The following is a 13,190-nucleotide window of genomic DNA, read 5'->3' as shown; positions in this document are numbered from 1 at the left end:
CTCGGTTAGACCTCAGCGAAACCAATATTCCCACTGTTATTACTGCTTGCTGTGCACTCCACCATCTCTGTGAGAGTAAGGGGGAGAAGTTTATGGTGGGGTGGGAGGTTGAGGCAAATCACCTGGCTGCTGGTTACACGCAGCCAGACACCAGGGCGGTTAGAAGAGCACAGGAGGGCACGGTGTGCATCAGAGAAGCTTTGAAAACCAGTTTCATGACTGGCAAGGCTACGGAGTGAAAGTTCTGTTTGTTTCTTCTTGATGAAACCCCCCGCCCCTTGGTTCACTCTACTTCCCTGTAAGCTAACCATCCTCCCCTCCTCCCTTCGATCACCACTTGCAGAGGCAATAAAGTCATTGTTGCTTCACATTCGTGCATTCTTTATTAATTCATCACACAAACAGGGGCATAACTGCCAAGGTAGCCCGGGAGGGGTGGTGGAGGAGGGAAGGACAAGACCACACAGCACTTTAAAAGTTTAAAACTTTAAAACTTATTGAATGCCAGCCTTCTGTTGCTTGGGCAATCCTCTGGGGTGGAGTGGCTGGGTGGCCGGAGGCCTCCCCCACCATGTTCTTGGGCGTCTGGGTGAGGAGGCTATGGAACTTGGGGAGGAGGGCGGTTGGTTACACAGGGGCTGTGGTGGCGGTCTGTGCTCCAGCTGCCTTTCCTGCAGCTCAACCATATGCTGGAGCATATTAGTTTGATCCTCCAGCAGCCTCAGCATTGAATCCTGCCTCCTCTCATCATGCTGCGGCCACCTTTCAGCTTCAGCCCTCTCTTCAGCCCGCCACTTACTGTCTTCAGCCTGCCACCTCTCCTCCCGGTCATTCTGTGCTTTCCTGCATTCTGACATTGTCTGCCTCCACGCATTCGTCTGTGCTCTGTCAGTGTGGGAAGACAGCATGAGCTCAGAGAACATTTCATCACGAGTGCGTTTTTTTCGCCGTCTAATCTTCACTAGCCTCTGGGAAGAAGAAGATCCTGTGATCCTTGAAACACATGCAGCTGGTGGAGAAAAAAAAAAGGGACAGTGGTATTTAAAAAGACACATTTTATAGAACAATGGCTACACTCTTTCAGGGTAAACCTTGCTGTTAACATTACATACATAGCACATGTGCTTTCGTTCCAAGGTCGCATTTTGCCTCCCCCCACCACGTGGCTAGCCCCTCCCCCCTCCCCGTGGCTGACAGCGGGGAACATTTCTGTTCAGCCACAGGCAAACAGCCCAGCAGGAACAGCCACCTCTGAATGTCCCCTTAAGAAAAGCACCCTATTTCAACCAATTGACCATGAATGATATCACTCTTCTGAGGATAACACAGAGAGATAAAGAACGGATGTTGTTTGAACGCCAGCAAACATACACTGCAATGCTTTGTTCTACAGTGATTCCCGAGTACGTGCTACTGGCCTGGTGTGGTAAAGTGTCCTACCATGGTGGACGGAATAAGGCTGCCCTCTCCAGAAACCTTTTGCAAAGGCTTTGGGAGTTCATCTAGGAGAGCCGCGAATGCCAGGGCAAATTAATCATTAAACATGCTTGCTTTTAAACCATGTATACTATTTTAAAAGGTACACTCACCCAGAGGTCCCTTCTCCGCCTGGCGGGTCCAGGAGGCAGCCTTCGGTGGGTTCAGGGGGTACTGGCTCCAGGTCCAGGGTGAGAAACAGTTCCTGGCTGTCGGGAAAATCGGTTTCTCTGCTTGCTTGCTATCTACAACTTCATCATCATCATCATCTTCCTCGTCCCCCAAAACCTGCTTCCGTGTTGTCTCTATCTCCATGGAAGGAGTCAAACAACACGGCTGGGGTAGTGGTGGCTGAACCCATAAAATGGCTTGCAGCTCATCATAGCAGTGGCATGTTTGGGGCTCTGACCCGGAGCGGCCGTTCGCCTCTCTGGTTTTCTGGTAGGCTTGTCTCAGCTCCTTAAGTTTCACGCGGCACTGCTTTGAGTCCCTGTTATGGCCGCTGTCCATCATGCCCTGGGAGATTTTGACAAATGTTTTGGCATTTCGAAAACTGGAACGGAGTTCTGATAGCACGGATTCCTCTCCCCATACAGCGATCAGATCCCGTACCTCCCGTTTGGTCCATGCTGGAGCTCTTTTGCGATTCTGGGACTCCATCATGGTCACCTCTACTGATGAGCTCTGCATGGTCCCCTCTGCTGATGAGCTCTGCACTCACCTGCAGCTTGCCACGCTGGCCAAACAGGAAATTGAAATTGAAAAGTTCGCTGGCCTTTTCCTGTCTACCTGGCCAGTGCCTCTGAGTTGAGAGTGCTGTCCAGAGCGGTCACAATGGAGCACTCTGGCATAGCTCCCGGAGGCCAATACCGTCTAATTGCGTCCACAGTACCCCAAATTCGACCTGGCAAGGCTGATTTCAGCGCTAATCCCCTTGTCGGGGGTGGAGTAAGGAAATCGATTTTAAGAGCCCTTTATGTCGAAAAAAGGGCTTCATCGTGTGGACGGGTGCAGGGTTAAATCAATTTAACGCTGCTAAATTCGACCTCAACTCCTAGTGTAGACCAAGGCTAAGAGATGGGGGAAAGCCGATTGCTTCAGAGGCGCACGTGGAACGGACAGAGACTTCTCTTAGAGGAGAGTCTATTGATAGAGATTCTCTAGGTTTTAGTCAAGAGGAGAGGATGGAAGAGGATAAAGTATGGGCCAGATCAGACGAGAAACATTCACATAAAAAAGAATCTGACTCACCAGAAAAGGGCAGACAGATAAAGAGTGACAAGTTTTTAAAGTGCTTGTACACAAATGCTAGAAGTCTAAATAATAAGATGGGTGAACTAGAGTGGCTCGTGTTAAAGGAGGATATTGATATAATAGGCATCACAGAAACCTGGTGGAGTGAGGACAATCAATGGTACACAATCATTCCGGAGTACAAAATATATCGGAAGGACAGAGCAGGTTGTGCGGGTGGGGGAAGAGTGGCACTATATATGAAAGAAAATTTAGAATCAAATGAAATAAAAATCTTAAATGAATCCACATGTTCCATAGAATCTCTATGGATAGTAATGCCAGGCTCTCATAAGAATATAACAGGAGGGATCTATTATCGACCACCTGACCAGGATAGTGATAGTGATGATGAAATGCTACAGGAGATTAGAGAGGCTATCAAAATAAAGAACTCAGTAATAGTGGGGGATTTCAATTATCCCCATACTGACTGGGGACATGTCATGTCAGGACGAAATGCAGAAGCAAAATTTCTCGATACTTTAAATGACTGCTTCTTGGAGCAGCTGGTACAGGAACCCACAAGGCGAGAGGCGACTCTCGATCTAGTCCTGAGTGGAGCGCAGGATCTGGTCCAAGAGGTAACTGTAACAGGACCGCTTGGAAATAGTGACCATACTATAATGATATTTAACATTCCTGTGCTGGGAAGAACACCTCAACAGCCCAACACTATGGCATTTAATTTCAGAAAGGGGAACTATGCAAAAATGAGGAGGTTCGTTAAACAAAAGGGATAGAGAATAAGACGGAGAATATCTTATTGTCCTTCTATAAATCCATGGTACGCCCCGGAAAAATCATGGAGCAGGTCCTCAAGGAATCTATCCTGAAGCACTTACACGAGAGGAAAGTGATCAGGAACAGTCAGCATGGATTCACCAAGGGCAAGTCATGCCTGACTAATCTAATTGCCTTCTATGACAAGATAACTGGCTCTGTGGATGAAGGGAAAGCAGTGGATGTATTGTTTCTTGACTTTAGCAAAGCTTTTGACACGGTCTCCCACAGTATTCTTATCAGCAAGTTAAAGTAGTATGGGCTGGATGAATGCACTATAAGGTGGGTAGAAAGTTGGCTAGATTGTCGGGCTCAACGGGTAGTGATCAATGGCTCCATGTCTAGTTGGCAGCCGGTATCAAGTGGAGTGCCCCAAGGGTCGGTCCTGGGGCCGGTTTTGTTCAATATCTTCATAAATGATCTGGAGGATGATGTGGATTGAACTCTCAGCAAATTTGCGGATGATACTAAACTAGGAGGAGTGGTAAATACGGTGGCAAGTAGGGATAGGATACAGAGGGACCTAGACAAATTGGAGGATTGGGCCAAAAGAAATCTGATGAGGTTCAACAAGGATAAGTGCAGGGTCCTGCACTTAGGATGGAAGAATCCCATGCACCGCTACAGACTAGGGACCGAATGGCTAGGCAGCAGTTCTGCGGAAAAGGACCTAGGGGTGACAGTGGACGAGAAGCTGGATATGAGTCAACAGTGTGCCCTTGTTGCCAAGAAGGCCAATGGCATTTTGGGCTGTATAAGTAGGGGCATAGCCAGCAGATCGAGGGACGTGATCGTTCCCCTCTATTCGACATTGGTGAGGCCTCATCTGGAGTACTGTGTCCAGTTTTGGGCCCCACACTACAAGAAGGATGTGGATAAATTGGAGAGAGTCCAGCGGAGGGCAACAAAAATGATTAGGGGTCTGGAACACATGACTTATGAGGAGAGGCTGAGGGAACTGGGATTGTTTAGTCTGTGGAAGAGAAGAATGAGGGGGGATTTGATAGCTGCTTTCAACTACCTGAGAGGTGGTTCCAAAGAGGATGGTTCTAGACTATTCTCAGTGGTAGAAGATGACAGGACAAGGAGTAATGGTCTCAAGTTGCAGTGGGGGAGGTTTAGGTTGGATATTAGGAAAAACTTTTTCACTAGGAGGGTGGTGAAACACTGGAATGCGTTACCTAGGGAGGTGGTAGAATCTCCTTCCTTAGAAGTTTTTAAGGTCAGGCTTGACAAAGCTCTGGTTGGGATGATTTAATTGGGGATTGCTCCTGCTTTGAGCAGGGGGTTGGACTAGATGACCTCCTGAGGTCCCTTCCAACCCTGATATTCTATGATTCTATGACATCTTGAATACTGCATACAGATGTGGTCCCCTCATCTCAAAAAAGATAGACTGGCATTAGAAAAGGTTCAGAAAAGGGCAACTGAAATGATTAGGATTTTGGAACGGGTCCCATATGAGGAGAGATTAAAGAGGCTAGGACTTTTCAGCTTGGAAAAGAGGAGACTAAGGGGGGATATGATAGAGGTCTATAAAATCATGAGTGGTGTGGAGAAAGTGAATAAGGAAAAGTTATTTACTTGTTCCCATAATATAAGAACTAGGGGCCACCAAATAAAATTGATGGGCAGCAGGTTTAAAACAAACAAAAGGAAGTTCTTCTTCACTCAGCGCACAGTCAACCTGTGGAACTCCTTGCCTGAGGAGGTTGTGAAGGCTAGGACTATAACAGGGTTTAAAAGAGAACTGGATAAATTCATGGAGGTTAAGTCCATTAATGGCTATTAGCCAGGACGGGTAAGGAATGGTGTCCCTAGCCTCTGTTTGTCAGAGGGTGGAGATGGATGGCAGGAGAGAGATCACTGGATCATTACCTATTAGGTTCACTCCCTCTGGGGCACCTGGCATTGGCCATTGTCAGCAGACAGGATACTGGGCTGGATGGACCTTTGGTTTGACTCATTATGGCCATTCTTATGTTCTTCTTAATCTCAATCTTGGAACTTTTCCTGAGGTGGCCAGTAAGATGCTAGTTATGATGTGTTGAGCTGTGGATACCTGACCCTGGGAACCAGACTGACACCACCTATTCATTTCGCAATAGCCTCAAAAAGCCATCACCTGTAACGACAACAGTCATCATCGAGTTGAACCAGTTTTGAACCCTCCAGTTGCAGGCAATTAACTTAGATCAGTTCCCTGAGCCACCCAGCCCCTCCTTGTGCTTTGTTTTTGTTATAGAGAGAAGCTGTGGGGATATGTTCTTTCAAGTGTTTTCCCAGAATTTCTTTGCAAAGACCATATTGGAAGAGTTGACCTGACTCCTCCAATAAAGGAAGGAAAAGACCTTTAATATCAGTTTAGGAGGGGCAGATGAACTCAGCCACCCTAAATTGGTGCAAACTTTCCAGTTACATGTGAGTTTGACGCTGCAGTGGTCAGCCCTGATAATAGGAACTGAGCTTTACTGACACTGAGCCTCAGCAATGTTACTTCCTCTCACTAACAACTGGAAAAGGAAAAAGTCACAGTCAGCAAAAGATTTAGTCACCAATCTGTCTCACCGAGAGCCGCAGAAATGTTCCATTTTGCCGTGCTAGTCTTGTGCCAATTTTAGGGTGAGAGTGTGCATGATAGTCATCAGTTGTGAAACACCAAGACTCCCTGGAACCACAGATTCAAGTCCCAGTAAGATTAATTCAACCCTACATGCTTTGGAACTCCGTACAGTGTACTGCATGTGTAGGTCATTCAGATGAGATCTTCTAAAATCAGAGGGCTTATAGGATCTGCAGAAATTAAAGATCACCTGGCATATTTTGAAAGAACAGAGATGTGCACTGGTGGCATTGGGTGGGTGTTAGGTCACATTAGCTAGCTTGATCTAACACACTCTAAAAGTCAAGACAAGGCTTCCCCTTATGCTTTAATTCATCCAACTTAGCACATGCTGACGTCCAGTTTGCCTTGTGTGACTAGAGCTTTTGAAGGTGTTAGATTGTGCTAGCCCAAGGTGGGTGAGGGGATATCTTTTATTGGACTAACTTAATATAAAAAGGAGTTTTAAAATGAAACCTTGTCCCAAAGCTGTGATTTTGTGGCTAGCACTCTCCTGCTCAGTGTCACAACATTGGCTGGGAATCCTGGCAGTCTATTTAAGGTCTTGTGAGAGGACAGGAAATGTACAGTAATTAAGAGCACAACTCTGCCATGTAGCAGCATGGCAGCTGTGCTAGTGAGCATATGTAAAGTAACGTGCTACTGTTCACTGGCTTTCCCTCTCCCTGCCACCATTTCTCAGTCTGTGAAATGGGAACAATACTTTACCGGGTGCTCAGATGCCATGGCAACAGGTTTGGTATAAGAACCTAAATACCCCTTCCATTGGTGTAGGTAGTGTCTACACTGGTGCAGATGCAACAGCATTTCAAGTGTAGACAAGCCATGAGCTTCACAACATTGTGAGGTGTAGGGAAGTCTGTGGCTGAATCAGGAATTGAACCCCGGTCTTCTGAGCCCCAGTTTAGTGTTCTATCCACTAAATCATCTGTTGCAAGCTAGAGTAGATTTTTTTATTCATAATTATATTTAAGAGGAAAATAGCAAGACTGCCAAACGTTCCTTTAATATTATGGGTGTTAATTGGTCCCACAGACATCAGGAAATTTACATTCTAATGCACACACCTAAGTCCCTCAAGGTACAGCAGATGCAGCACATAGGACAGTTTCAGATCACTGACTATTTGTAAAATCTAATTCCCTGGGACGCTGGCCGAATTAAATGCACCTGTGTATCATATAGAACTGTTTGAGTCTGTGCTAATATAGCTTCATGTGTCAGTTTAGAATCTCACATGTATGTTGTAGCTAATAGTAATATACTTACTTTGTAGCATATTAGTAATCACAGCTAAGTACAGGGTGTGAAACTAGGGCAGCGGAGCGGCCAAACGCTGACCTAGATTTTTTTTGGATGGCTTCCTAAAGAGGAGATCTATATAAAATCTGTCTGCCTCTGAAACAAGTTTCTAATTGATGTTTCTGTTCAGGGGAAGTCTTTCCCTGACATATTGGCTTGTTTCTTGGGTACCCCATCCTGGCCATATAATTAAAATGATAGCAGTAAATTAATCGGTTTAGTCTGGGTTTAGGAACTTAATCAAATTTTAGCTTAGAGAGAATTTTTACTACAAAGTTCAAATAAATTCTTGAGAATAAATGTCTAATAGGAAATCTATCTGAACTGTAATGTTTAGAGGAAAAGGTAATTTCTTTCCTTTAGGTTTCTCTATATGTAAGTCATTGAACGCAAAGTGTCTGTGTTATGGAGGAGCTCTAGTGGCTCCGGAGTTAAGGTTGCATTGAGATTTCCATTTAAAGCAGGGTTAATACTTTAAACATGAAATTCTTCTTTGAGATGAGTGTCCCTGTGGGTGCTCCACTCCAGGTACTGGTGCGCCCCTGCGCCTTCGCTCACTTTGACAGCAGTGCCCGTACAGGCCGTGCACACGCAGGACCTCACGCGCCGTTGGCGGTTGAAGTATCGCGTGCGCGACCCGGACTCCTCAGTTCCTTCCCAACTGTCTCTGGTCTGAGATGGAGCTCTGCAGTCCTGTAAAAACCTGTCGTTTTATTCAAATAAGTTACATAGTTAGCTTTAGTAGTCTTTCTAGTAGTTAGGTTTCATTTTTTAGCTTAGTTCCTGTTAAAAAATAAAAATTCTTATTTACTCCGTAGTTGAGTTCAGTGATAATGCTGGGTCCACCAGGCTTTAAGCTGTGCACTACATGCAGAGAGGCAATGCCGGTGTCTGACGGACACACTCAATGTGTCTGCTGTCTTGGTGAATCCCATGTTCCCCAGAAAAGTGCCCATTGCAGCAAATTGAAAGCTAGGGCACAAAGGGACAGGGACCTGAGGCTTAAGCTCATTTTAATGGAGAAGTCCTTGAGACCAGCCTCTGATCCAGGACAAGAACCCCCTTTCCGGTACGGGTCACCAGTTCCCTCACCACTGAGGTCCCCAAAATCCAACAGACCTGCCACGAAATGGTCGTCCTCCTCATCCCAAAGAGAGCAGACCAGCAAAAAAACAGCCTCCAATTAAATTGCTCTCATTGTGCTCTCAGGTGCAATGGTCTCAAGTTGCAGTGGGTGGAAGTCTAGGTTGGATATTAGGAAAAACTATTTCACTAGGAGGGTGGTGAAGCACTGGAATTGGTTACTTAGGGAGGTGGTGGAATCTCCTTCCTTTGAGGTTTTTAAGGTCAGGCTTGACAAAGCCCTGGTTGGGATGATTTAGTTGGGGTTGGTCCTGCTTTGAGCAGGGGATTGGACTAGATGACCTCCTGAGGTCTCTTCCAACCTTAATCTTCTATGATTCTATGGTCCACAGCCAAGACAAGCCTAATATAAACCTTCTAGAACTCCACGCCATCCGCAATGCCTGCTTCCACTTCCTGCCGTTCATAAAAAATCAACACATAAGGGTCATGACCAACAACATCGCCTTCATGTTCCGTATAAACAGGCAAGGGGGAGCCAGATCACATTCGCTCTGCACTGAGACCATCAAACTTGGAATCTCTGTTAATTCGACACAACATCCATATCTTAGCTTCTTACCTAGCTGGATCCCAGAGCACAACAACAGACAAACTCAGCAGATGATTTCCACGTGACCATGAATGGGACTTGAGCAATCCAGTACTGCAACATGTATTCCGACTATGGGGTCACCCACACATCGACCTATTTGCCACTGCCCGCAACACAAAGTGTGAAAAATTTTGCTCCAGGGCAGGTCTGGGGAAGCAATCCATGGGAGACGCGTTTCTAATCAGCTGGAACATGGACCTCCTATATGCGTTCCCACCGATACCATTGCTAACAAGCAACAACCACACACCACACAACAGAACCACTAACCCAGGAACCTATTCCTGCAACAAAGCCTGTTGCCAACTGTGTCCACATATCTATTCAGGGGACACCATCATAGGGCCTAATAACATCAGCCACACTATCAGAGGCTCGTTCACCTGCACATCTACCAATGTGATATATGCCATCATGTGCCAGCAATGCCCCTCTGCCATGTACATTGGTCAAACTGGACAGTCTCTACGTAAAAGAATAAATGGACACAAATCAGATGTCAAGAATTATAACATTCATAAACCAGTCGGAGAACACTTCAATCTCTCTGGTCACTCCATTACAGACCTAAAAGTCTCAATATTACAACAAAAAGACTTCAGAAACAGACTCCAACGAGAGACTGCTGAATTGGAATTAATTTGCAAACTGGATACAATTAACTTAGGCTTGAATAGAGACTGGGAGTGGATGGGTCATTACACAAAGTAAAACTATTTCCCCATGTTTATTCCCCTCCACCCCCACTGTTCCTCAGACGTTCTTGTCAACTGCTGGTAATGGCCCACCTTGATTATCACTACAAAAGGTTTTCTCCCTCCTCCCCCGCTCTCCTGCTGGTATTAGCTTATCTTAAGTGATCACTCTCCTTACAGTGTGTATGATAACACCCATTGTTTCATGTTTTCTGTGTATATAAATCTCCCCACTGTATTTTCCACTGAATGCATCCAATGAAGTGAGCTGTAGCTCACAAAAGCTTATGCTCAAATAGATTTGTTAGTCTCTAAGGTGCCACAAGTACTCCTTTTCTTTTTGCGAATACAGACTAACATGGCTGCTACTCTGAAACAAAGCCAGAGTCATCCTAATAGCCCCCACATGGCTGAGACAACTGGTGTATCCCTACATGTCAGCACACCCCCTAATCACACTTGCTCTCCATTCAAATCTACTGATACAATGGGAGGGACAGTTACAACACCCCAACTTGCAGATGCTACATCTCAAGGCATGGCTTCTCTTTCATGATGAACTAAACTGTTCAGACCAGGTCCAAAGGATGTTATTCCATAGCAGGTCCCCAGTTTTTGTCAGGGTTGTGTTCTTGAAAAGGGCGACAGATACCAAAATGACGGATGCCAGGGACCCGCTGGTATAGCAGTGATGTAGGCAGGAGGGGAGGGCCCTGGGTGGGTGGGCTGTGATGGGGGCCAGAGGGGTACAAGTGATCTGGCCGCCTCTCCCCACCTCCAGCCAGCCTTGCGGCAGCGGGGGAAGAAAGGGGAAGGGGAGTATAGACACTCTGGCCATGGGCTCCCAGAAAAATGGAGGCCCCCGTAAAAATATGTGCCCCACCCAGCACTTGGGGCTTGCCCCACTTCACCTGGTGCTCCTGCTAGGCATCGGGGTGCGGGGGCTTGCTCCGCTCCAGCCAAGGAGTGGGGGTCGGCAGCTTGGAATGTTTGCAGTACTGTACTGTAAGTTGCAAAGGACGGATATGAGGATCGGGACCAGCGTGAATCGGAACACGTTCCCCTATTGATGAGCAACAGATATGCGAAACAATGGATAAGTGGGAGGCATATACCAGGGACCCCCTGTACTCGTAGCACCTCTTTCTATAAGTGGAGGAGATTTACAACATGGTGCACTGCCAAACAAACTGATGCAACATCTACACCTCTCCCTAGACTACCTCTTAGAACTAAAACAGTCGGGCCTTTCCATCAGTTTACTGAAAGTACACCTGGAAGCCATCACCACTTTTCATGGGAAGATTAACAACACTACAATCTTTGCCCACCCAATCACCGAATGATTCCTCAAGGGCATACAAGCTCTATACCCAGACATCAGACCACCCACTGTATCTTGGGACTTGAATCTGGTGCTAACGATCCTTGCTCAGAAAACTTTCAAACCTCTAGCAACCTGCTCCTTATTGCACCTGTCCATGAAGGTGTCATTTCTAGTAGCTATGACATCATGCAGACATGTGGGAGAAGTAGGGGTGCTTATGGCAGACCCACCGTATTTGATCTTTTTAAAGGATAAAGTTATGCTATGTACCCATCCAAAATTTCTACCCAAGGTACATTCATCATTTCACATTAATGAACTAATGCAGCTTCCGCCTTTCTTTCCTAACCCACATGCAAACTTGTTTGAAGCTATGATGCACACCCTGGATGTTAGAAGAGCACTGGCTTTCTACCTGAACAGAACCAAGCCATTTCAGACTTCTCCAAAACTCTTTGTATCCATAGTAGAACGATCCAGGGGTATATCCATGTCCACTCAGAGACTCTCTAAATGGATATCTGGGTGTATTGGCCTATGCTACCAATTAAAAGGCACCCAGCCCCCATCAACAATCGGGGTGCACTCAACCAGATCTATATCAACATCTACAGCATTCCTAAACAATGTTCCCTTGATAGACATATGCAAGGCTGCCACCTGGGCCTCCAAACACACCTTCACGAGACATTATGCTATTATGCAAGGCCCTAAAGCGGATACCCGGCTTGGCTGAGCGATACTATCCACAGTTATCTTATCAACTCCAAAGCCCCTACCACCCTAAAGGGCACTGCTTTACAGTCACCTGGAGTGGAGCACCCACAGGGACATCTCTCTTGAAAAAGAAGAGAAGGTTACTCATCTTGTGCAGTAACTGAGGTTCTTCAAGATGAGTGTCTCTCCCCTCTACTTCGGAGTTTGGTTCAGGCTCTGCAATAGAGAAGGAACTCAGGAGTCTGGGTCTCACACACGATACTTCAACCACCAACGGTAAAATTCTCCGAGCAAAGGTGCAGGGGCACACCAACATCTGCAGTGGAGCACCCACAGGGACACTCATCTCGAAGAACCTTAGTTACTGCACAAAGTGAGTAACCTTCTCATCTGCACACCCTTCTCAAAGATGAGCTGTTTCAGAGGGCACACGAATTTTCTAGGTAACTGTCAGTCACCTTAGTCATATGTGCAGAATTCTAAACAATTTTAAATTGTTCCTTTTTAAATTTTCTCAAAGCTTCTGATATTTTTCAGGTCCCTATGATATCTCAATATCAAAAGTGACAAACCCTAGATTTCACTCTGTGGTTCAGCCTTTATCAAATGCCAGCATAGTGTAATTGAGCAGGTTAAAAAATCAAGTATACTTAAGTTACTGGGTTTCTTAGCCAAAACTTTTATTTTTAGCCACTGAGGCTGACAGAACACAGATTCTTTGCTCTCCTTTTCCCTTATACAATGCCTGCTCCAGCCCTTCCCCAGACAGTCCCTGGTACAAACCTCAGCTACTCAGCCTCACTACCCAGCCTTGCTTCCAACCTCCATCCAGCCCCTTGCCAACCTCCCTGCCCATATACTCTAATGCTTTGTTTTTCCTCACCCATTCACCCAGCCTTCTGTTGACCTGCTGAAGTTCACCATATGCACACATCCAATTAGTCAAAATCACACAATGCACAACCTTAACTCTGACCTCAGAATATTTTTTTTGTAGAAATACTTCCATTTTAGAAGTGTGTTTGATAAAGTAGCTAACCCTTACTGAGGTTGGAGCTAAGGTTTTGCTTTTGACCGGTTTTGAGGAATTGGGCATATGCTTTGTCGATGGTAGTGGAAATGAAGAGAAGTTTGTGGAGCTGAGTAGTCACGCATTGTGGTGATGACGGCCATGCCAAGTACCTAGATAGTGTAAATGTTTGTCTACGTGGAGAGTTGCACTAGCTTAACTACAGG

General features: G+C 46.0%; 2 protein-coding genes across 3 annotated transcripts in view; one reads left to right on the top strand and one right to left on the bottom strand.

Annotated features, from left to right (window-relative positions):
- MYO1D (myosin ID) overlaps positions 1-13,190 on the top strand; it is a 339,856-nt gene that overhangs the window by 278,325 nt on the left and 48,341 nt on the right. The gene's annotated exons all lie outside the window — the stretch shown is intronic.
- Positions 378-13,190, bottom strand: part of LOC141978669 (uncharacterized) — a 28,362-nt gene continuing 15,549 nt past the window's right edge. Inside the window, exons 2-3 of one of the 2 annotated variants that reach the window (XM_074940976.1) lie at positions 1,590-1,992; positions 378-1,009 (exon numbers count right to left, since the gene is read on the bottom strand). In XM_074940976.1, the coding sequence (XP_074797077.1) occupies positions 495-1,009; positions 1,590-1,989 (915 nt within the window). In that variant the 5' untranslated portion in view covers positions 1,990-1,992 and the 3' untranslated portion in view covers positions 378-494. Of the gene's footprint in view, positions 1,010-1,589; positions 1,993-7,326; positions 8,181-13,190 lie in introns of those variants that run through there. The other variant, XR_012636414.1, reaches the window with a different exon arrangement.

This window comes from Natator depressus, chromosome 27 (assembly GCF_965152275.1).
Source record: "Natator depressus isolate rNatDep1 chromosome 27, rNatDep2.hap1, whole genome shotgun sequence".
NCBI classification, from domain to species: domain Eukaryota; kingdom Metazoa; phylum Chordata; order Testudines; family Cheloniidae; genus Natator; species Natator depressus.
The sequence above is the reverse complement of the archived record's forward strand: the minus strand, read 5'-3'. Positions and strand labels throughout refer to the sequence as shown.